Source organism: Nerophis ophidion, linkage group LG04 (genome assembly GCF_033978795.1).
Source record: "Nerophis ophidion isolate RoL-2023_Sa linkage group LG04, RoL_Noph_v1.0, whole genome shotgun sequence".
Taxonomy (NCBI): Eukaryota; Metazoa; Chordata; class Actinopteri; order Syngnathiformes; family Syngnathidae; genus Nerophis; species Nerophis ophidion.
In genome coordinates, this window is record NC_084614.1 from 5911427 (window position 1) to 5934294 (window position 22868).

At 44.2% G+C, this 22868-nt stretch overlaps 2 protein-coding genes across 3 annotated transcripts in view; one reads left to right on the forward strand and one right to left on the reverse strand.

Annotated features, from left to right (window-relative positions):
- The first annotated feature begins 1586 nt into the window (after positions 1-1586).
- Positions 1587-2934, forward strand: LOC133550506 (complement component C8 beta chain-like). Its single transcript, XM_061896482.1, has 2 exons — positions 1587-1619; positions 1812-2934. The coding sequence occupies exon 2, from the start codon at positions 1815-1817 to the stop codon at positions 2085-2087; it is 273 nt and encodes a 90-aa protein (XP_061752466.1). The 5' UTR covers positions 1587-1619; positions 1812-1814; the 3' UTR covers positions 2088-2934.
- Positions 2935-3428: 494 nt separating this feature from the next.
- The window catches only part of c8b (complement component 8, beta polypeptide), a 28257-nt gene continuing 8817 nt past the window's right edge, over positions 3429-22868 (reverse strand). For both annotated transcript variants that reach the window (XM_061896831.1, XM_061896832.1), the window contains exons 3-12: positions 22575-22722; positions 17003-17144; positions 16793-16925; positions 11322-11519; positions 8562-8802; positions 8373-8501; positions 8144-8307; positions 4443-4596; positions 4235-4306; positions 3429-3635 (exon numbers count right to left, since the gene is read on the reverse strand). In XM_061896831.1, the coding sequence (XP_061752815.1) occupies positions 3481-3635; positions 4235-4306; positions 4443-4596; positions 8144-8307; positions 8373-8501; positions 8562-8802; positions 11322-11519; positions 16793-16925; positions 17003-17144; positions 22575-22722 (1536 nt within the window). In that variant the 3' untranslated portion in view covers positions 3429-3480. The remainder of the gene's footprint in view (positions 3636-4234; positions 4307-4442; positions 4597-8143; positions 8308-8372; positions 8502-8561; positions 8803-11321; positions 11520-16792; positions 16926-17002; positions 17145-22574; positions 22723-22868) is intronic.

A 22868-nucleotide genomic window follows, 5' to 3' on the forward strand; every position in this document is an offset into this window, starting at 1 on the left:
TTTGGGGGAGCACTTGTTGGGGGGGGCGGAGGGAGCTGGTGCAGGAGAAACAGTGCTTGCTGGTGCTAAAGGTGCAGTATTGCTAGCATCATTGCTACTACTACATGCAGGACTAGACTTTTGAAATGCTCTGAAAAATGGATGCATTACAGAGCATTAACTTTCTCTTTGTGAGCTGCTGGAAGCTGGAGCAGAAAACAAGTAAGCTTGAACAACAACAGAAAAAACCTGCTGTGATTAGATGAAGAAAACAACAGTACAAGACTACAGCCTGGGGGCGGGGCTTTACGTAGGGGTCTGTCAGACCCAGGTCACTTGTCTTCAGTTTGTCACATGCAGTGGATGTGGGCACAAGATTCATTCACTCCAATGAATGAATTGGAGTGAATGAATCATCGATTTACAAGCTAGCCCACTAGCTTGTAAATTGATGAAAACGGCAGTGTTTTTGTTTTTAGGTGTCTTGGTCGTATCAAATGAAACTTATAATTTGTTTATTACAAAATGTAGATCGAAACATTAAAGGTTGACTATGTAGAATTACAAGAAAAACAACAGAAAAAGAATTCCAGCAGTCGATTGCCAGACCGTTGCTAAGTAAAACGGGCCGTCGCTAGGGACTCCGCTCTGAACAGAGGACAGCAGAGGAGGACCGCTAAGTTTGTTTCATTTTTACCCTCATTAACAGCATCATACATGACTTGTAGCTTGGTACAGGGACAGTGGAGGCTCTCTGCCTTCCAAACCGTCAAGTTGTAAAAAAAGGAACTCCGTAGCACCGAAAGTCCGCGACGATAAACGTGTTTATGACAGATAAGACTACACACATACACCCATCCTAACAAGTATATGATAAATGTAGACAACTTTTCCTTTTCTTTTACTTTCATACTGCAACAGTGATTGGATGTTTACTGAGGGGTGTGTGCGGGTGTGTGTCTGCTGCGCAGCCTGTGGAATGGTGAATACACGCACAGCGGAGGGAGGATGTCCCTTTTTCGGCGGATTTTTCCGCTAGTGCAGATCATTTTGTCAACTTCTAATGTAGTAATTTTGTGAGTTTATTCAAATTTGCTTTCTCAAATTTTGATTTGAGGGGGCAAGACATTTATTTAAGGGGGCTCTGCCCCCTCTTGCCCCTGCGTAGAGCCGGCCATGAATCAGACAATATTTTCCATATACCTGACATGTTTCCACTGTCTTCTTCAGAAGTGTCACCTGACCACCATCAGCAGTTCTTAGAGGCGTGGCCAACACCTCACAGTGGTCAGGTGACCCCTTTGAAGGTGACGGTCCAGACATAAATCATCTAATATATTGTCTGACTACGAGAACATTTGTATATGAAAAGGAACGAATCACAAAGATGTTGGAGAAAAGACAAGATGCAACAGAAAGAACTAATATATATGTATATATATATATACATATATACATACATATACATAGAGAATGTATTGTTGTTCTGTAAGACAGCGACACAGGTTCAGTCGTGATTGAGGACATCATCACCATGGCAACGGGGGGCTACACAGACACCGGCAGCAGCTTGTTGACCATCAGGGACCCCGAGACTTACCGCAAGTCTTAAATACAACCCGGCAGTCATCAAGTACGAGGTGAGAGCCTGAAAGTATTCACACCACCTCAGTTTTCCACGTTATGTCACAGTTTTGTTCCAAAATACAACACATTCATATTTGTCCTCAAACTTCTACACACAATACCCCAGTATGACAATATGAAAATGTTTATTTCTAATGGAAAAAAAAAAAAGTATTTGTAGAGTTAATGACCCCTCTTGTTGCCAGACCATGCCCCTCCACGAGCTAGTGCGCTTCAGCACAGCTTCTGACCACGTAGGAGCGCGACTGGCCTACCTTCAGAGGGGCTTGGATGAGTACCAGCAGCAGTTCAGTGCCTGCCGCTGCGCCCCCTGCAGGCATAACGGTGTGCCCGTACTGGCCGCTACTTCCTGCAGCTGCATCTGCAAGGCCGGCTACCAAGGACTAGCCTGCCAGGACGCCCTGCGACCAGGTCTGTCAATCACTACAGTAGTCCAGGCTACTTTGTCACCACGTCTGTGATGGACTAGTAGTCTAGGATAGTTTGGGACCAGGTCTGTGATGGACTGATAGTCTAGGCTACTTTGTGACCAGGTCTGTGATGGACTAGTTGTCTACAGTAGTTTGTGACCAGGTGTGTGATGAAGGAGTAGTTTACAGTAGTTTGTGACCAGGTGTGTGATGAAGGTCGTCTACAGTAGTTTGTGACCAGGTGTGTGATGAAGGTCGTCTACAGTAGTTTGTGACCAGGTGTGTGATGAAGGAGTAGTCTACAGTAGTTTGTGACCAGGTGTGTGATGAAGGAGTAGTTTACAGTAGTTTGTGACCAGGTGTGTGATGAAGGTCGTCTACAGTAGTTTGTGACCAGGTGTGTGATGAAGGTCGTCTACAGTAGTTTGTGACCAGGTGTGTGATGAAGGAGTAGTCTACAGTAGTTTGTGACCAGGTGTGTGATGAAGGAGTAGTCTACAGTAGTTTGTGACCAGGTGTGTGATGAAGGAGTAGTCTACAGTAGTTTGTGACCAGGTGTGTGATGAAGGAGTAGTCTACAGTAGTTTGTGACCAGGTGTGTGATGAAGGAGTAGTCTACAGTAGTTTGTGACCAGGTGTGTGATGAAGGTCGTCTACAGTAGTTTGTGACCAGGTGTGTGATGAAGGTCGTCTACAGTAGTTTGTGACCAGGTGTGTGATGAAGGAGTAGTCTACAGTAGTTTGTGACCAGGTGTGTGATGAAGGAGTAGTCTACAGTAGTTTGTGACCAGGTGTGTGATGAAGGAGTAGTTTACAGGTGTGTGCCTGGCCAGTAACCTAGAAGTAGTCTTTGCCAATAAGGTGAAAGTCTAGTCTTTGGTTGTGCCCTAGAAAGGTGTTGGTACTGTAAGTACATTGTGTATTAAAAACCAGCTGTGTGGTTGTAACCTGCATCTCAGTGTTGAGCTGGCCATGTAAAAAGGCTAATACTAATGACTAGCAGGTGAACAGGTGTGTCAGTGGTCCAGTTGTACGGTGAACAGGTGTCTCCGTGGTCCAGTTGTACGGTGAACAGGTGTGTCCGTGGTCCAGTTGTACGGTGAACAGGTGTGTCAGTGGTCCAGTTGTACGGTGAACAGGTGTGTCAGGGGTCCAGTTGTACGGTGAACAGGTGTGTCAGGGGTCCAGTTGTACGGTGAACAGGTGTGTCAGGGGTCCAGTTGTACGGTGAAAAGGTGTGTCAGTGGTCCAGTTGTACGGTGAACAGGTGTGTCAGTGAACAGGTGTGTCAGTGAACAGGTGTGTCAGTGAACAGGTGTGTCAGTGAACAGGTGTGTTAGTGAACAGGACTAATGACATGCAGAGAATTAGGAGAAGTTGACACAAACAACATTTTAATGGAAGGACGTTTAATAGACTTTGAGCCAGGTGGACCAGGACTTGTTCAGAAACACTCTGTTGACTCCTGCTGCACACCTCGGCAAGGCAGGCCCCCCCGTTCTGGTGCCGGGTTGGTACACTGCCGAATCCTGGTCTTGCTTCTTCCAATGCAGGAAGACCAGGAACCCCAGCAGCTCCAGTTGCCATCCCGGGCCATTTCTGTCATGTCATCGTAAATGTACTTGATCAATGTCCAACACCTGTCTGTCATGTTGGACTAACCTGTCTGTCATGTTGGACTAACCTGTCTGTCATGTCGTCATAAATGTACATTATCAATGTCCCACACCTGTCTGTCATTTTGGACTAACCTGTCTGTCATGCCATCATAAATGTACATCATCTATGTCCCACACCTGTCTGTCATGTTGGACTAACCTGTCTGTCATGTCATCATAAATGTACATCATCAATGTCCCACACCTGTCTGTCATGCTGGACTAACCTGTCTGTCATGTCATCAGCAATGTACATCATCAAGGTCCCACACCTGTCTGTAGTTGTTGGACTAACCTGTCTGTCATGTCATCAGCACTGTACTTGATCAATGTCCCACACCTGTCTGTCATGTTGCACTAACCTGTCTGTCATGTCATCAGCACTGTACTTGATCAATGTCCCACACCTGTCTGTCATGTTGCACTAACCTGTCTGTCATGTCATCAGCACTGTACTTGATCAAAGTGTCCAACCTGTCTGTGATGTTGGACTAAGCTGTCTGTGATGTTGGACTAAGCTGTCTGTGATGTTGGACTGACCTGTCTGTCTGCCAGTGACCTCACAGGCCAGGCCGCTGTAGCCGACAGGACACACACAGTCACATCTGCCGCCTGGTGAAAAGAACATTGGGGTTCTTAACCTTCTTGACCTTGGGGCCCACCCAGGCCTTTCACTCCACATTTATTGACATGGAGTCAATAATAAGTGATAAGGATGAGGTGTTTATAAGTCGCCGGTGTAAGTTACCTCGCAGGACGGCCACACCATTGTTGTGACACGGCGCACAGCGACAGGGGCTGACCTCTTCCAGGTACTCCAGCAAGGCTCGCTTCAGGTTCCTCTTCAACACCTGGTCCCAGGTGAAGTCTCTGGAGGTCACCAGCTCGGACAGAGGTCGCGTCTAAACAGCAAAAACATTCTGTTTATCTGCAACACTTTACACTTCTTTTCTCCCATACTTGACAACCTTGGGGGGGCGTGGCGGGGGGCGTGGTTAAGAGGGGAGGGGTTTATTTACAGCTGTTGTGTCTAAAGTGAATGTTAGTGTCACAAATGCATGATTGATTGATTGATACTTATATTAGTAAATTCCCAACAATATTCCGTACAGATAAAGGGTTGAAGTTGCCTGGAGGTGTTGTGGTGCATGTACAGTAGATGGCAGTATTGTACTGTTTAAGAGCGCCACCTGCTGTTTACAGCAGACGAACGGCCCTACGGTAGAGTGGTGGACGTAAACGTGACTGCTGTTGTTGTGTGTTGTTAGCACGCTGGGAGGACCTTAATGAAACTGCCTAACAATAAACCCACATAAGAAACCAAGACCTCGCCCTGGATCATTCTACAGTTAGAACGTCGTTGGGCAGACACGCCACTCAGGTCCTCATGGAGCTGGAGGGGCGTGGCCTCCAGCTGCGCCTGAATTTCGGGAGATTTTCAGGAGAGGCACTGAATTTCAGGAGTCTCCCGGAAAATCTGGGAGGGTTGGCAAGTATGTTTTCTACACATTCACCCAGCACTTACGTGTTCTACAGCTTTTAGTCTGCTCACATGTGCCAACTTGACTTCCTGTACATCTTTTAGTCTGCTCACATGTGCCAACTTGACTTCCTGTACATCTTTTAGTCTGCTCACATGTGCCAACTTGACTTCCTGTACATCTTTTAGTCTGCTCACATGTGCCAACTTGACTTCCTGTACATCTTTTAGTCTGCTCACATGTGCCAACTTGACTTCCTGTACATCTTTTAGTCTGCTCACACGTGCCAACTTGACTTCCTGTACAGCTTTTATTCTGCTCACATGTGCCAACTTGACTTCCTGTACATGTTTATTCTGCTCCCATGTGCCAACTTGACTTCCTGTACATCTTTTAGTCTGCTCACATGTGCCAACTTGACTTCCTGTACATCTTTTATTCTGCTCACATGTACCAACTTGACTTCCTGTACATCTTTTAGTCTGCTCACATGTGCCAAGTTGACTTCCTGTACATCTTTTAGTCTGCTCACATGTGCCAACTTGACTTCCTGTACATGTTTAGTCCGCTCACGTGTGCCAACTTGACTTCCTGTACATCTTTTAGTCTGCTCACATGTGCCAACTTGACTTCCTGTACATGTTTAGTCCGCTCACGTGTGCCAACTTGACTTCCTGTACATCTTTTAGTCTGCTCACGTGTGCCAACTTGACTTCCTGTACTTCTTTTATTCTGCTCACATGTGCCAACTTGACTTCCTGTACTTCTTTTAGTCTGCTCTCATGTGCCAACTTGACTTCCTGTACATCTTTTAGTCTGCTCACGTGCCAACTTGACTTCGTGTACATGTTTAGTCTGCTCACATGTGCCAACTTTACTTCCTGTACATGTTTATTCTGCTCACATGTGCCAACTTGACTTCCTGTACATGTTTAGTCCGCTCACGTGTGCCAACTTGACTTCCTGTACATCTTTTAGTCTGCTCACATGTGCCAACTTGACTTCCTGTACTTCTTTTATTCTGCTCACATGTGCCAACTTGACTTCCTGAACATCTTTTAGTCTGCTCACATGTGCCAACTTGACTTCCCGTACATGTTTATTCTGCTCTCATCTGCCAACTTCACTTCCTGTACATCTTTATTCTGCCACCATAATGACAACATTAAATACAGTAGTGTAGTAGACCTAAGTATTCATTAAGTACCACCGTAATGACAACATTAAATACAGTAGTGTAGTAGACCTAAGTATTCATTAAGTACCACCATCATGACAACATTAAATACAGTAGTGTAGTAGACCCAAGTATTCATTAAGTACCACAATAATCACAACATTAAATACAGTAGCGTAGTAGACCTAAGTATTCATTAAGTACCACCATAATGACAACATTAAATACAGTAGCGTAGTAGACCTAAGTTTTCATTAAGTACCACCATAATGACAACATGAAATACAGTAGTGTAGTAGACCTAAGTATTCATTAAGTACCACCATCATGACAACATTAAATACAGTAGCGTAGTGGACCTAAGTATTCATTAAGTACCACCATAATGACAACATTAAATACAGTAGTGTAGTAGACCTAAGTATTCATTAAGTACCACCATAATGACAACATTAAATACAGTAGTGTAGTAGACCTAAGTATTCATTAAGTACCAGCATAATGACAACATTAAATACAGTAGCGTAGTGGACCTAAGTATTCATTAAGTACCCCCATAATGACAACATTAAATACAGTAGTGTAGTAGACCTACGTTTTCATTAAGTACCACCATAATGACAACATTAAATACAGTAGCGTAGTAGACCTAAGTATTCATTAAGTACCAGCATAATGACAACATTAAATACAGTAGTGTAGTAGACCTAAGTATTCATTAAGTACCAGCATCATGACAACATTAAATACAGTAGCGTAGTGGACCTAAGTATTCATTAAGTACCACCATCATGACAACATTGAATACAGTAGTGTAGTAGACCTAAGTATTCATTAAGTACCACCATAATGACAACATTGAATACAGTAGTGTAGTAGACCTAAGTATTCATTAAGTACCAGCATAATGACAACATTAAATACAGTAGCGTAGTAGACCTAAGTATTCATCAAGTACCACCATAATGACAACATTAAATACAGTAGTGTAGTAGACCTAAGTATTCATTAAGTACCACCATCATGACAACATTAAATACAGTAGCGTAGTAGACCTAAGTATTCATTAAGTACCACCATAATGACAACATTAAATACAGTAGTGTAGTAGACCTAAGTATTCATTAAGTACCACCATAATGACAACATTAAATACAGTAGTGTAGTAGACCTAAGTATTCATTAAGTACCAGCATAATGACAACATTAAATACAGTAGCGTAGTGGACCTAAGTATTCATTAAGTACCCCCATAATGACAACATTAAATACAGTAGTGTAGTAGACCTAAGTTTTCATTAAGTACCACCATAATGACAACATTAAATACAGTAGCGTAGTAGACCTAAGTATTCATTAAGTACCAGCATAATGACAACATTAAATACAGTAGTGTAGTAGACCTAAGTATTCATTAAGTACCAGCATCATGACAACATTAAATACAGTAGCGTAGTGGACCTAAGTATTTATTAAGTACCACCATCATGACAACATTGAATACAGTAGTGTAGTAGACCTAAGTATTCATTAAGTACCACCATAATGACAACATTGAATACAGTAGTGTAGTAGACCTAAGTATTCATTAAGTACCAGCATAATGACAACATTAAATACAGTAGTGTAGTAGACCTAAGTATTCATCAAGTACCACCATAATGACAACATTAAATACAGTAGCGTAGTAGACCTAAGTATTCATCAAGTACCAGCATAATGAGAAGATGAAATAGAGTGGTGTAACATGACAAGACGTAAGCTAATGTAAAGTAAGAGAGAAGTAATTACGGTTGTGCGAAGGAAGTCAGGGTTGAAGCGCACCCCCTCCCCCCAGAGCCTCATGAGCTGAGGACTGGGCAGTCTGTGGGCGACCAGGGCAGTGATGGCCTGGCTAGTACCGCCCCTCACCAGGGACACGGTGTCCTCCACCATGCTGCCCAGGGTGGTGTCCTCTGGAAGGAGGAGAGGTTTCAGCGAGAGCAAGAGAAGGGGAGAGCATCACCCGAGTGGACATTACCTCCCATCTCGTTGAGGAGGCCATTGCAGGAACCACCTTGGTAGCCCGCAGACACGTAGACGCCGTAGATGTTGGCGCCCACCTTAAAGCCCGACTGGACACACTTCTTGTAGTCGCTCAGGGTGTAGTCTGGGGGTGCAAGGTGGAGGTCAGGGTGAGGGTCATCTGCACGCAAACTTTAGTCTTTACCCGTCTTCTTCAGCTTCTCCTTGTCCAGGACCACGGTGTACTCATAGTCCCCTCCCAGGGCAGCTTCCGTGATGTAGTGCGTCCCGTAGTCTCTGTAGACCTGCCTGTACTGGCCGTACACGTAGGACTGGGGCAAGGATCTCAGGCGCTGCAGGAAGTCCGGGTGCAGCATCAGGTTGTCCGACTTGACCATGTACTGGGCCAGCTCCAGCTCTGCTTTGGCCCTGATGAAGCTGTGGGTCTGGGGGACACATGTAGTTAAAGACAGGATGTAGTTAAGGGCAGGATGTAGTTAGGACAGAATGTAGTTAGGACAGGATGTAGTTAAGAACAGGATGTAGTTAAGGACAGGATGTAGCTAAGGGCAGGATATAGTTAAGGACAGGATGTAGCTGAGGGCAGGATGTAGCTAAGGACATGATGTAGTTAAGGACAGGATGTAGTTAAGGACAGGATGTAGGTGAGAAAAGGATGTAGTTAAGGGCAGGATGTAGTTAAGGACAGGATGTAGGTAAGAAAAGGATGTAGTTAAGGACATGATGTAGTTAAGGACAGGTTGTAGTTAGGGACGTGATGTAGTTAAGGACATGATTTAGTTAAGGACATGATGTAGTTAGGGACAGGATGTAGTTAAGGACATGATGTAGTTAACAATAGGTTGTAATTAAGGACATGATGTAGTTAGGGACATGATGTAATTAAAGACATGATGTAGTTAAGGACAGGATGTAGTTAACAAAAGGTTGTAGTTAGGGACATGATGTAGTTAAGTACAGGATGTAGTTAAGGACATGATGTAGTTAAGGACATGATGTAGTTAAGGACAGGTTGTAATTAGGGGCGTGATGTAGTTGAGGACATGATGTAGTTAAGGACATGATGCAGTTAGGGGCAGGATGTAGTTAAGGACATGGTGTGGATTAACGACAGGATGTAGTTAAGGACAGGATGTAGTTAAGGACATGGTGTGGATTAACGACAGGATGTAATTAAGGACAGGATGTAATTAAGGACATGATGTAGTTAAGGACAGGATGTAGTTAAGGCCAGGATGTAGTTAAAGACAGGATGTAGTTAACAATAGGTTGTAGTTATAGACAGGATGTAGTTAAGGACATGCTGTACTTATGGACAGGATGTAGTTAAGGCCAGAATGTAGTTAAGTACAGGATGTCGTTTAGGAAAGGATGTAGTTAAGGACAGGATGTAGTTTAGGGAAGGATGCAGTTAACAATTTGTTGTAGTTAAGGACAGGATGTAGTTAAGGAAAGGATGTAGTTAAGGATAGGATGTAGTTAAAGAACGAATTTAGTTAAGGACAGGATGTAGTTAAGGGCAGGATGTAGTTAACAATAGGTTGTAGTTAAGGACAGGATGTAGTTAAGGACAGGTTGTAGTTAAGGACATGATGTAGTTAACAATAGGTTGTAGTTAAGGACATGATGTAGTTAACAATAGGTTGTAATTAAGGACAGAATGTAGTTAAGGACATGATGTAGTTAAGGACAGGATGTAGTTAAGGACAATATGTAGTTAACAAAAGGTTGTAGTTAGGGACATGATGTAGTTAAGTACAGGATGTAGTTATCAAAAGGTTGTAGTTAGGGACATGATATAGTTAAGTACGGGATGTAGTTAAGGACATGATGTAGTTAAGGACAGGATGTAGTTAACAAAAGTTTGTAGTTAGGGACATGATGTAGTTAAGGACATGATGTAGTTAACAATAGGTTGTAATTAAGGACAGGATGTAGTTAGGGACATGATGTAGTTAAGGACAGGATGTAGTTAAGGACAGGATGTAGTTTTGGACAAGATGTAGTTAACAAAAGGTTGTAGTTAGGGACATGATGTAGTTAAGGACAGGATGTAGTTAAGGACAGGATGTAGTTAAGGACAAGATGTAGTTAACAAAAGGTTGTAGTTAGGGACATGATGTAGTTAAGTACAGGATGTAGTTAAGGACAGGATGTAGTTAACAAAAGGTTGTAGTTAGGGACATGATGTAGTTAACTACATCATGTCCTTAACTACATCCTGTACTTAAGGACAGGATGTAGTTAAGGACAGGTTGTAGTTAGGGACATGATGTAGTTAAGGACAGGTTGTAGTTAGGGACATGATGTAGTTAGGGACAGGATGTAGTTAGGGACAGGATGTAGTTAGGGACATGATGTAGTTAGGGACAGGATGTAGTTAGGGACAGGATGTAGTTAGGGACATGATGTAGTTAGGGACAGGATGTAGTTAGGGACATGATGTAGTTAGGGACATGATGTAGTTAAGGACATGATGTAGGTGTAGATGTAGTGAGGTGAGTGGAAGGCAGATGTATGTGCGTGATGTAGTATTTCATCTACATTCTGTATTTGGGGTACAAAAAGTGACAGCTTGTACACGTTTATTCATAAGAAATAAATAAATATATATATAACAAAAAGAAAGATATATGAAGAATCTCAAGGATAGTTCTTTTTTTTTTATGTTCCTGTATTTTGTTTCATTTCCTGTCCAGCGCTCTCTCTTTGCTTTCCAATCTTGTTCTTCCGCCAACCCTCACCTGTACCTGATTGATTGGCAGTCAGGACATACTTCTGTTTGCCAATCAGGAAGTTGTTTATACCAGCCCTGTTTTCTAGATGGCTTTCCCTTTGCTTCCCCTGCACTGGTTGCCTTTAAAACATTTTATCCTTGCACTTCGCCTGCCGTCCCTGCACCCGGGCTTTCAGACCTGGGAAGTACGGACGGGGGATCTCTCACCTTGCCTGAAGCACGGCGGATCTTCTGGACCCACTTGCTGTACTTGGCCTTGCTGTGGTTGTAGCCGAACTCCACAACACCCGGGATGGCAAAACCAGAGGACACGGTGGTCTGGCTCATCCTCTCCCGGACGGTGTGGTCCATGTAGTCCGAGTAGGACTGGAACTCCTCCAGGTTGAAGTCCAAGGAGCCTTTTGTCTGCGGAGAGGAGCTTTTATGTTATGCTGGTGGAAGAAAGTCATTGTTTACAAACACCCGAAGTGTTAATAATTAATGAATAATCAATACACAAGTCCATCATAGTTCCTTCATTCCAATGAACAGTTATTATTAAAAGCATTTATCATAATTATTATTTAAAACATATCCAAAAATATTTGATACTCCATTTATGAATCCCCTACTTGTCATCCCCAAATACTTTTTTAAACGTGTTTTCAAATTGAACGACAATGACAACAAAGCTAAAGGATTTCTAGGGGACCGAAAGCAATGGATGTGGAGCGGGTCTAACATGATACTGTGAAAGTTCAATCCATAGTGGCTCCAACACAGCCGCAAGAGTTCAGTCCAAAGCGGATCCAAGACAGCAGCGAGAGTCCCGTCCACAGGAAACCATCCCAAGCGGAGGCGGATCAGCAGCGTAGAGATGTCCCCAACCGATCTTGTTGTACCTGCATGGTGTAGTGTTGTTCTACCAGGTCTTGTTGTACCTGCACGGTGTAGTGTTGTTCTACCAGGTCTTGTTGTACCTGCATGGTACAGTGTTGTTCTACCAGGTCTTGTTGTACCTGCATGGTGTAGTGTTGTTCTACCATGTCTTGTTGTACCTGCATGGTGTAGCGTTGTTCTACCAGGTCTTGTTGTACCTGCACGGTGTAGTGTTGTTCTACTAGGTCTTGTTGTACCTGCATGGTGTAGTGTTGTTCTACCAGGTCTTGTTGTACCTGCATGGTGTAGTGTTGTTCTACCAGGTCTTGTTGTACCTGCATGGTGTAGTGTTGTTCTACCAGGTCTTGTTGTACCTGCATGGTGTAGTGTTGTTCTACCAGGTCTTGTTGTACCTGCATGGTGTAGTGTTGTTCTACCATGTCTTGTTGTACCTGCATGGTGTAGTGTTGTTCTACCAGGTCTTGTTGTACCTGCATGGTGTAGTGTTGTTCTACCAGGTCTTGTTGTACCTGCATGGTGTAGTGTTGTTCTACCAGGTCTTGTTGTACCTACATGGTGTAGTGTTGTTCTACCAGGTCTTGTTGTACCTGCATGGTGTAGTGTTGTTCTACCAGGTCTTGTTGTACCTGCATGGTGTAGTGTTGTTCTACCAGGTCTTTTGTACCTGCATGGTGTAGTGTTGTTCTACCAGGTCTTGTTGTACCTGCATGGTGTAGTGTTGTTCTACCAGGTCTTGTTGTACCTGCATGGTGTAGTGTTGTTCTACCAGGTCTTGTTGTACCTGCATGGTGTAGTGTTGTTCTACCAGGTCTTGTTGTACCTGCATGGTGTAGTGTTGTTCTACCAGGTCTTGTTGTGCCTGCATGGTGTAGTGTTGTTCTACCAGGTCTTGTTGTACCTGCATGGTGTAGTGTTGTTCTACCAGGTCTTGTTGTACCTGCATGGTGTAGTGTTGTTCTACCAGGTCTTGTTGTACCTGCATGGTGTAGTGTTGTTCTACCAGGTCTTGTTGTACCTGCATGGTGTAGTGTTGTTCTACCAGGTCTTGTTGTACCTGCATGGTACAGTGTTGTTCTACCAGGTCTTGTTGTACCTGCATGGTGTAGTGTTGTTCTACCAGGTCTTGTTGTACCTGCATGGTGTAGTGTTGTTCTACCAGGTCTTGTTGTACCTGCATGGTGTAGTGTTGTTCTAACAGGTCTTGTTGTACCTGCATGGTGTAGTGTTGTTCTACCAGGTCTTGTTGTACCTGCATGGTGTAGTGTTGTTCTACCAGGTCTTGTTGTACCTGCATGGTGTAGTGTTGTTCTACCAGGTCTTGTTGTACCTGGATGGTGTAGTGTTGCTCTACCAGGTCTTGTTGTACCTGCATGGTGTAGTGTTGTTCTACCAGGTCTTGTTGTACCTGCATGGTGTAGTGTTGTTCTACCAGGTCTTGTTGTACCTGCATGGTGTAGTGTTGCTCTAGCAGGTCTTGTTGTACCTGCATGGTGTAGTGTTGTTCTACCAGGTCTTGTTGTACCTGCATGGTGTAGTGTTGTTCTACCAGGTCTTGTTGTACCTGCATGGTGTAGTGTTGTACCACCAGGTCTTGTTGTACCTGCATGGTGTAGTGTTGTTCTACCAGGTCTTGTTGTACCTGCACGGTGTAGTGTTGTTCTACCAGGTCTTGTTGTACCTGCATGGTGTAGTGTTGTTCTACCAGGTCTTGTTGTACCTGCATAGTGTAGTGTTGTTCTACCAGGTCTTGTTGTACCTGCATGGTGTAGTGTTGTTCTACCAGGTCTTGTTGTACCTGCATGGTGTAGTGTTGTTCTACCAGGTCTTGTTGTACCTGCATGGTGTAGTGTTGTTCTACCAGGTCTTGTTGTACCTGCATGGTGTAGTGTTGTACCACCAGGTCTTGTTGTACCTGCATGGTGTAGTGTTGTTCTACCAGGTCTTGTTGTACCTGCACGGTGTAGTGTTGTTCTACCAGGTCTTGTTGTACCTGCATGGTGTAGTGTTGTTCTACCAGGTCTTGTTGTACCTGCATGGTGTAGTGTTGTTATACCAGGTCTTGTTGTACCTGCATGGTGTAGTGTTGTTCTACCAGGTCTTGTTGTACCTGCATAGTGTAGTGTTGTTCTACCAGGTCTTGTTGTACCTGCATGGTGTAGTGTTGTTCTACCAGGTCTTGTTGTACCTGCATGGTGTAGTGTTGTTCTACCAGGTCTTGTTGTACCTGCATAGTGTAGTGTTGTTCTACCAGGTCTTGTTGTACCTGCATGGTGTAGTGTTTCTCTACCAGGTCTTGTTGTACCTGCATGGTGTAGTGTTGTTCTACCAGGTCTTGTTGTACCTGCATGGTGTAGTGTTGTTCTACCAGGTCTTGTTGTACCTGCATGGTGTAGTGTTGTTCTACCAGGTCTTGTTGTACCTGCACGGTGTAGTGTTGTTCTACCAGGTCTTGTTGTACCTGCATGGTGTAGTGTTGTTCTACCAGGTCTTGTTGTACCTGCACGGTGTAGTGTTGTTCTACCAGGTCTTGTTGTACCTGCATGGTGTAGTGTTGTTCTACCAGGTCTTGTTGTACCTGCATGGTGTAGTGTTGTTCTACCAGGTCTTGTTGTACCTGCATGGTGTAGTGTTGTTCTACCAGGTCTTGTTGTACCTGCATGGTGTAGTGTTGTTCTACCAGGTCTTGTTGTACCTGCACGGTGTAGTGTTGTTCTACCAGGTCTTGTTGTACCTGCATGGTGTAGTGTTGTTCTACCAGGTCTTGTTGTACCTGCATGGTGTAGTGTTGTTCTACCAGGTCTTGTTGTTACCTGCATGGTGTAGTGTTGTTCTACCAGGTCTTGTTGTACCTGCATGGTGTAGTGTTGTTCTACCAGGTCTTGTTGTACCTACATGGTGTAGTGTTGTTCTACCAGGTCTTGTTGTACCTGCATGGTGTAGTGTTGTTCTACCAGGTCTTGTTGTACCTGCATGGTGTAGTGTTGTTCTACCAGGTCTTGTTGTACCTGCACGGTGTAGTGTTGTTCTACCAGGTCTTGTTGTACCTGCATGGTGTAGTGTTGTTCTACCATGTCTTGTTGTACCTGCATGGTGTAGTGTTGTTCTACCAGGTCTTGTTGTACCTGCATGGTGTAGTGTTGTTCTACCAGGTCTTGTTGTACCTGCATGGTGTAGTGTTGTTCTACCAGGTCTTGTTGTACCTGGATGGTGTAGTGTTGCTCTACCAGGTCTTGTTGTACCTGCATGGTGTAGTGTTGTTCTACCAGGTCTTGTTGTACCTGCATGGTGTAGTGTTGTTCTACCAGGTCTTGTTGTACCTGCATGGTGTAGTGTTGCTCTAGCAGGTCTTGTTGTACCTGCATGGTGTAGTGTTGTTCTACCAGGTCTTGTTGTACCTGCATGGTGTAGTGTTGTTCTACCAGGTCTTGTTGTACCTGCATGGTGTAGTGTTGTACCACCAGGTCTTGTTGTACCTGCATGGTGTAGTGTTGTTCTACCAGGTCTTGTTGTACCTGCACGGTGTAGTGTTGTTCTACCAGGTCTTGTTGTACCTGCATGGTGTAGTGTTGTTCTACCAGGTCTTGTTGTACCTGCATAGTGTAGTGTTGTTCTACCAGGTCTTGTTGTACCTGCATGGTGTAGTGTTGTTCTACCAGGTCTTGTTGTACCTGCATGGTGTAGTGTTGTTCTACCAGGTCTTGTTGTACCTGCATGGTGTAGTGTTGTTCTACCAGGTCTTGTTGTACCTGCATGGTGTAGTGTTGTACCACCAGGTCTTGTTGTACCTGCATGGTGTAGTGTTGTTCTACCAGGTCTTGTTGTACCTGCACGGTGTAGTGTTGTTCTACCAGGTCTTGTTGTACCTGCATGGTGTAGTGTTGTTCTACCAGGTCTTGTTGTACCTGCATAGTGTAGTGTTGTTCTACCAGGTCTTGTTGTACCTGCATGGTGTAGTGTTGTTCTACCAGGTCTTGTTGTACCTGCATGGTGTAGTGTTGTTCTACCAGGTCTTGTTGTACCTGCATAGTGTAGTGTTGTTCTACCAGGTCTTGTTGTACCTGCATGGTGTAGTGTTTCTCTACCAGGTCTTGTTGTACCTGCATGGTGTAGTGTTGTTCTACCAGGTCTTGTTGTACCTGCATGGTGTAGTGTTGTTCTACCAGGTCTTGTTGTACCTGCATGGTGTAGTGTTGTTCTACCAGGTCTTGTTGTACCTGCACGGTGTAGTGTTGTTCTACCAGGTCTTGTTGTACCTGCATGGTGTAGTGTTGTTCTACCAGGTCTTGTTGTACCTGCACGGTGTAGTGTTGTTCTACCAGGTCTTGTTGTACCTGCATGGTGTAGTGTTGTTCTACCAGGTCTTGTTGTACCTGCATGGTGTAGTGTTGTTCTACCAGGTCTTGTTGTACCTGCATGGTGTAGTGTTGTTCTACCATGTCTTGTTGTACCTGCATGGTGTAGTGTTGTTCTACCGGGTCTTGTTGTACCTGCATGGTGTAGTGTTGTTCTACCAGGTCTTGTTGTACCTGCACGGTGTAGTGTTGTTCTACCAGGTCTTGTTGTACCTGCATGGTGTAGTGTTGTTCTACCAGGTCTTGTTGTACCTGCATGGTGTAGTGTTGTTCTACCAGGTCTTGTTGTACCTGCATGGTGTAGTGTTGTTCTACCATGTCTTGTTGTACCTGCATGGTGTAGTGTTGTTCTACCAGGTCTTGTTGTACGTGCATGGTGTAGTGTTGTTCTACCATGTCTTGTTGTACCTGCATGGTGTAGTGTTGTTCTACCAGGTCTTGTTGTACCTGCATGGTGTAGTGTTGCAGGTTGTGAGGCTTCCTGAAGGCCACGTCCTGGATGTAGTGCGGTAGACAACTTCCTGCGTAGTAGCGGTTGTCCAACACGACTCCTTGCAGCTGGCTGTCCAAGATGTTGATTCTGAGAGGAAGTAGGAGTGAAAAGTCAGGAAAGCCAAGTCCGAAGGTTACAACCAAGTGGTAGGCAGTGTCCGTCACCCTTTGGCAAGGTTCTCGATGCCCCAGTACTCCTCCGCCTGGTGTCTGCAGGGCGTTTGCCGCATGCTGCAGCCCGCCTCGTCCGCCATGTCGCCGCAGTCGTCCTCCCCGTTACACTGCAGTGTTCTAGGGATACAGCGACCTGCAGGAGCAACCACCTCATGGTTTCTTTGCCAAACAGGAAGTGAAGATCAAAGTGACATGCAGGAGCAACCACCTCATGGTTTCTTTGCCAAACAGGAAGTCAAGATCAAAGTGACATGCAGGAGCAACCATCTCATGGTTTCTTTGCCAAACAGGAAGTCAAGATCAAAGTGACATGCAGGAGCAACCACCTCATGGTTTCTTTGCCAAACAGGAAGTCAAGATCAAAGTGACATGCAGGAGCAACCACCTCATGGTTTCTTTGCCAAACAGGAAGTCAAGATCAAAGTGACATGCAGGAGCAACCACCTCATGGTTTCTTTGCCAAAAAGGAAGTGAAGATCAAAGTGACATGCAGGAGCAACCACCTCATGGTTTCTTTGCCAAAAAGGAAGTGAAGATAAAAGTGACATGCAGGAGCAACCACCTCATGGTTTCTTTGCCAAAAAGGAAGTGAAGATAAAAGTGACATGCAGGAGCAATCACCTCATGGTTTCTTTGCCAAAAAGGAAGTGAAGATCAAAGTGACATGCAGGAGCAACCACCTCATGGTTTCTTTGCCAAAAAGGAAGTGAAGATAAAGGTGACATGCAAGAGCAACCACCTCATAGTTTTTTTGCCAAACAGGAAGTGAAGATTAAAGTGACATGCAGGAGCAACCATCTCATGGTTTCTTTGCCAAACAGGAAGTGAAAATCAAAATGACAAAATAGTGACATGCAGGAGCAACCACCTCATGGTTTCTTTGCCAAACAGGAAGTGAAGTTCAAAGTGACATGCAGGAGCAACCACCTCATGGTTTCTTTGCCAAACAGGAAGTCAAGATCAAAGTGACATGCAGGAGCAACCATCTCATGGTTTCTTTGCCAAACAGGAAGTCAAGATCAAAGTGACATGCAGGAGCAACCACCTCATGGTTTCTTTGCCAAACAGGAAGTCAAGATCAAAGTGACATGCAGGAGCAACCACCTCATGGTTTCTTTGCCAAAAAGGAAGTGAAGATCAAAGTGACATGCAGGAGCAACCACCTCATGGTTTCTTTGCCAAAAAGGAAGTGAAGATAAAAGTGACATGCAGGAGCAACCACCTCATGGTTTCTTTGCCAAAAAGGAAGTGAAGATAAAAGTGACATGCAGGAGCAATCACCTCATGGTTTCTTTGCCAAAAAGGAAGTGAAGATCAAAGTGACATGCAGGAGCAACCACCTCATGGTTTCTTTGCCAAAAAGGAAGTGAAGATAAAGGTGACATGCAAGAGCAACCACCTCATAGTTTTTTTGCCAAACAGGAAGTGAAGATTAAAGTGACATGCAGGAGCAACCATCTCATGGTTTCTTTGCCAAACAGGAAGTGAAAATCAAAATGACAAAATAGTGACATGCAGGAGCAACCACCTCATGGTTTCTTTGCCAAACAGGAAGTGAAGTTCAAAGTGACATGCAGGAGCAACCACCTCATGGTTTCTTTGCCAAACAGGAAGTCAAGATCAAAGTGACATGCAGGAGCAACCATCTCATGGTTTCTTTGCCAAACAGGAAGTCAAGATCAAAGTGACATGCAGGAGCAACCACCTCATGGTTTCTTTGCCAAACAGGAAGTCAAGATCAAAGTGACATGCAGGAGCAACCACATCATGGTTTCTTTGCCAAACAGGAAGTCAAGATCAAAGTGACATGCAGGAGCAACCACCTCATGGTTTCTTTGCCAAAAAGGAAGTGAAGATAAAAGTGACATGCAGGAGCAACCATCTCATGGTTTCTTTGCCAAAAAGGAAGTGAAGATCAAAGTGACATGCAGGAGCAACCACCTCATGGTTTCTTTGCCAAAAAGGAAGTGAAGATAAAAGTGACATGCAGGAGCAACCACCTCATGGTTTCTTTGCCAAAAAGGAAGTGAAGATAAAAGTGACATGCAGGAGCAACCATCTCATGGTTTCTTTGCCAAAAAGGAAGTGAAGATAAAAGTGACATGCAGGAGCAACCACCTCATGGTTTCTTTGCCAAAAAGGAAGTGAAGATCAAAGTGACATGCAGGAGCAACCACCTCATGGTTTCTTTGCCAAAAAGGAAGTGAAGATCAAAGTGACATGCAGGAGCAACCACCTCATGGTTTCTTTGCCAAAAAGGAAGTGAAGATAAAAGTGACATGCAGGAGCAACCACCTCATGGTTTCTTTGCCAAAAAGGAAGTGAAGATAAAAGTGACATGCAGGAGCAACCACCTCATGGTTTCTTTGCCAAAAAGGAAGTGAAGATCAAAGTGACATGCAGGAACAACGACCTCATGGTTTCTTTGCCAAACAGGAAGTCAAGATCAAAGTGACATGCAAGAGCAACCACCTCATAGTTTTTTTGCCAAACAGGAAGTGAAGATTAAAGTGACATGCAGGAGCAACCATCTCATGGTTTCTTTGCCAAACAGGAAGTGAAAATCAAAATGACAAAATAGTGACATGCAGGAGCAACCACCTCATGGTTTCTTTGCCAAACAGGAAGTGAAGTTCAAAGTGACATGCAGGAGCAACCACCTCATGGTTTCTGTGCCAAACAGGAAGTCAAGATCAAAGTGACATGCAGGAGCAACCACCTCATGGTTTCTTTGCCAAAAAGGAAGTGAAGATAAAAGTGACATGCAGGAGCAACCACCTCATGGTTTCTTTGCCAAAAAGGAAGTGAAGATAAAAGTGACATGCAGGAGCAACCACCTCATGGTTTCTTTGCCAAAAAGGAAGTGAAGATAAAAGTGACATGCAGGAGCAACCACCTCATGGTTTCTTTGCCAAAAAGGAAGTGAAGATAAAAGTGACATGCAGGAGCAATCACCTCATGGTTTCTTTGCCAAAAAGGAAGTGAAGATCAAAGTGACATGCAGGAGCAACCACCTCATGGTTTCTTTGCCAAAAAGGAAGTGAAGATAAAAGTGACATGCAGGAGCAACCATCTCATGGTTTCTTTGCCAAACAGGAAGTGAAAATCAAAATGACAAAATAGTGACATGCAGGAGCAACCACCTCATGGTTTCTTTGCCAAACAGGAAGTGAAGTTCAAAGTGACATGCAGGAGCAACCACCTCATGGTTTCTTTGCCAAACAGGAAGTCAAGATCAAAGTGACATGCAGGAGCAACCATCTCATGGTTTCTTTGCCAAAAAGGAAGTGAAGATAAAAGTGACATGCAGGAGCAACCACCTCATAGTTTTTTTGCCAAACAGGAAGTGAAGATTAAAGTGACATGCAGGAGCAACCACCTCATGGTTTCTTTGCCAAAAAGGAAGTGAAGATCAAAGTGACATGCAGGAACAACGACCTCATGGTTTCTTTGCCAAACAGGAAGTCAAGATCAAAGTGACATGCAACAGCAACCACCTCATAGTTTTTTTGCCAAAGAGGAAGTGAAGATTAAAGTGACATGCAGGAGCAACCACCTCATGGTTTCTTTGCCAAACAGGAAGTGAAGTTCAAAGTGACATGCAGGAGCAACCACCTCATGGTTTCTTTGCCAAACAGGAAGTGAAGTTCAAAGTGACATGCAGGAGCAACCACCTCATGGTTTCTTTGCCAAACAGGAAGTCAAGATCAAAGTGACATGCAGGAGCAACCACCTCATAGTTTCTTTGCCAAACAGGAAGTGAAGTTCAAAGTGACAAAACCCCAAAATGACTTGGAGAATTAAAGCATGAACATTATTGAGAAAGCTTGATTAAAAGTAGTCCCCCTTGAACAACAACACGGCAGTGACTGAAGGAGGAAACCATGATGCTGTGCAACTTTCCATCTAATTGGTTGATGATGCAATCATAAACAATTAAAAGGTGAACTTTGCTGCTTCAAAGTCAGCAAACTTCAAATGAGTTGCGTGCACAAAGAAGTGAAACATTGCTGTGTTGGTCCTGACCCCAGGATGCAGAGACGGCAGGTGGAGGAGCATAGGTAGGTACAACTTTGTGTTCCGCACCATAAGCCGCCACTTTTTTCCTGTGCTTTGAACCCTGCAGCTTCCAAAACGGTGCGGCTAATTTATGGAGTTTTTTTTGATGATGGCCATAAAGCAAATCTTTTTTTTTTTTTACATAAACAAAGACACCAAAAATGTGAGTTATTGTTTGTGCTATGGCACCATCTTTTGGACGAGTTTGCTCACTGCAGGTGCTGTTGAAAATGCACTTCCTGTTTTAATACAGGAAATAAAACCATCCCTTGCCTTTTTACTGGTATGGATCCTTCATTCATGACTTCCAGCAATATTTGTAATTTTTACAATATAACTAAAACTATTCTTACTTACTAAAGCGTCCCATGTGCGATGTCTGTAGGAGTGTTTCCATGCATATTTGTATGTGCCATCATAATCTAATCAAGCAAGCGTCGTTAGCATTAGCATTTACGAATGAATGTCTTAGTACAACCCGAGGGTCCCTGGTTCAACTCCCACCTAGTACCAACTTTGTCACGTCCGTTGTGTCCTGAGCAAGACACTTCACCCTTGCTCCTGATGGGTGCTGGTTGGCGCCTTGCATGGCAGCTCCCTCCATCAGTGTGTGAATGTGTGTGTGAATGTGTAAATGTGGAAGTAGTGTCAAAGCGCTTTGAGTACCTTGAAGGTAGAAAAGCGCTATACATGTACAACCCATTTATCATTTATTTATTTAGTGTTAACTTATGATGGCGTTCTTTTTGTTTTGTTTCAGTTTGGTCAATTCACCAAAACGTCAACATGGAGTTATTGAGTCTGTTTAGCTGATTGGAGAGTTAGCTTGCACAGCTTGTGGGTCCATGACCATGATTTCTGTTTTGTTTGATCAGCCGTTTTAATGCCCTGTTGCAGACACATTTTGGAAAAAAATCAAAGAATATAAAACGTATGCAAAATATTTCTTTGTAAATAGCTTATTTCACAATATATACATCAGCGGTGCGGCTAATATATGGAAACATCATTTTTATTTTCTAAAGTTTAGTGGGTGTGGCTTATATATGGGTGTGCTGCATAGTCAGGTAAATACAGTTGTAACCAAAACAAATGAACAGTGCAGCAGGGAAATGCACAGGAAGCATGGGGAAAGTTGTACATGTTGGAGGTACAAAACAAAAAAAGCCACCTGATTGCCAAACATGGGACAGATGTTTCCTGATTGGCAAACAAGGGACAGGCGTGCCCTGATTGCCAAACATGAAACAGGTGTGTCCTGATTTGCCAAGCAAGGGACAGGTGTGCCCTGATTGGCAAACAAGGGACAGGTGTGCCCTGATTGCCAAACATGGGACAGGTGTGCCCTGATTGGCAAGCAAGGGACAGGTGTGCCCTGATTGGCAAGCAAGGGCCAGGTGAGCGAGCCAGCGGTGAAAGAAGTGGCGCAGATTGGAGGAAAAAGGGAAGTGTAACTAAAAGTAAGAAGCAGAGACAAGAAGAAATGTTGCAAAGGAGAAGTCACCTGTGTGGCTGCAGAAGAAACCTTCACACTCAGGAATGTTGTCGCAGGTGTACCTGGCTGGAACCTGGCAGGGCTCCTCCTCCCTCCCGTGAAGACCACATGGCTGCCCCCCAAACTGTGCCGGCTGCTCCACTTTGGCAAAGCGATACTGCGGCCAGAAGGAGGAAGAGAAAGAAAAGAGAGTGAGAGAAAACACAGAGAGACTGTTTTGGCACAGGTGGAACAGGAAGTGTTCAAAAAAGACTCCAGGGAGGAGGAGGAACTGAAATCACAGTAGTGGACTCACTCTCATGG

Excerpts from the sequence above, each read along its gene's own strand:
- LOC133550506 (XM_061896482.1), top strand. The coding sequence starts at position 1,815 with ATGCCCCTCCACGAGCTAGTGCGCTTCAGCACAGCTTCTGACCACGTA.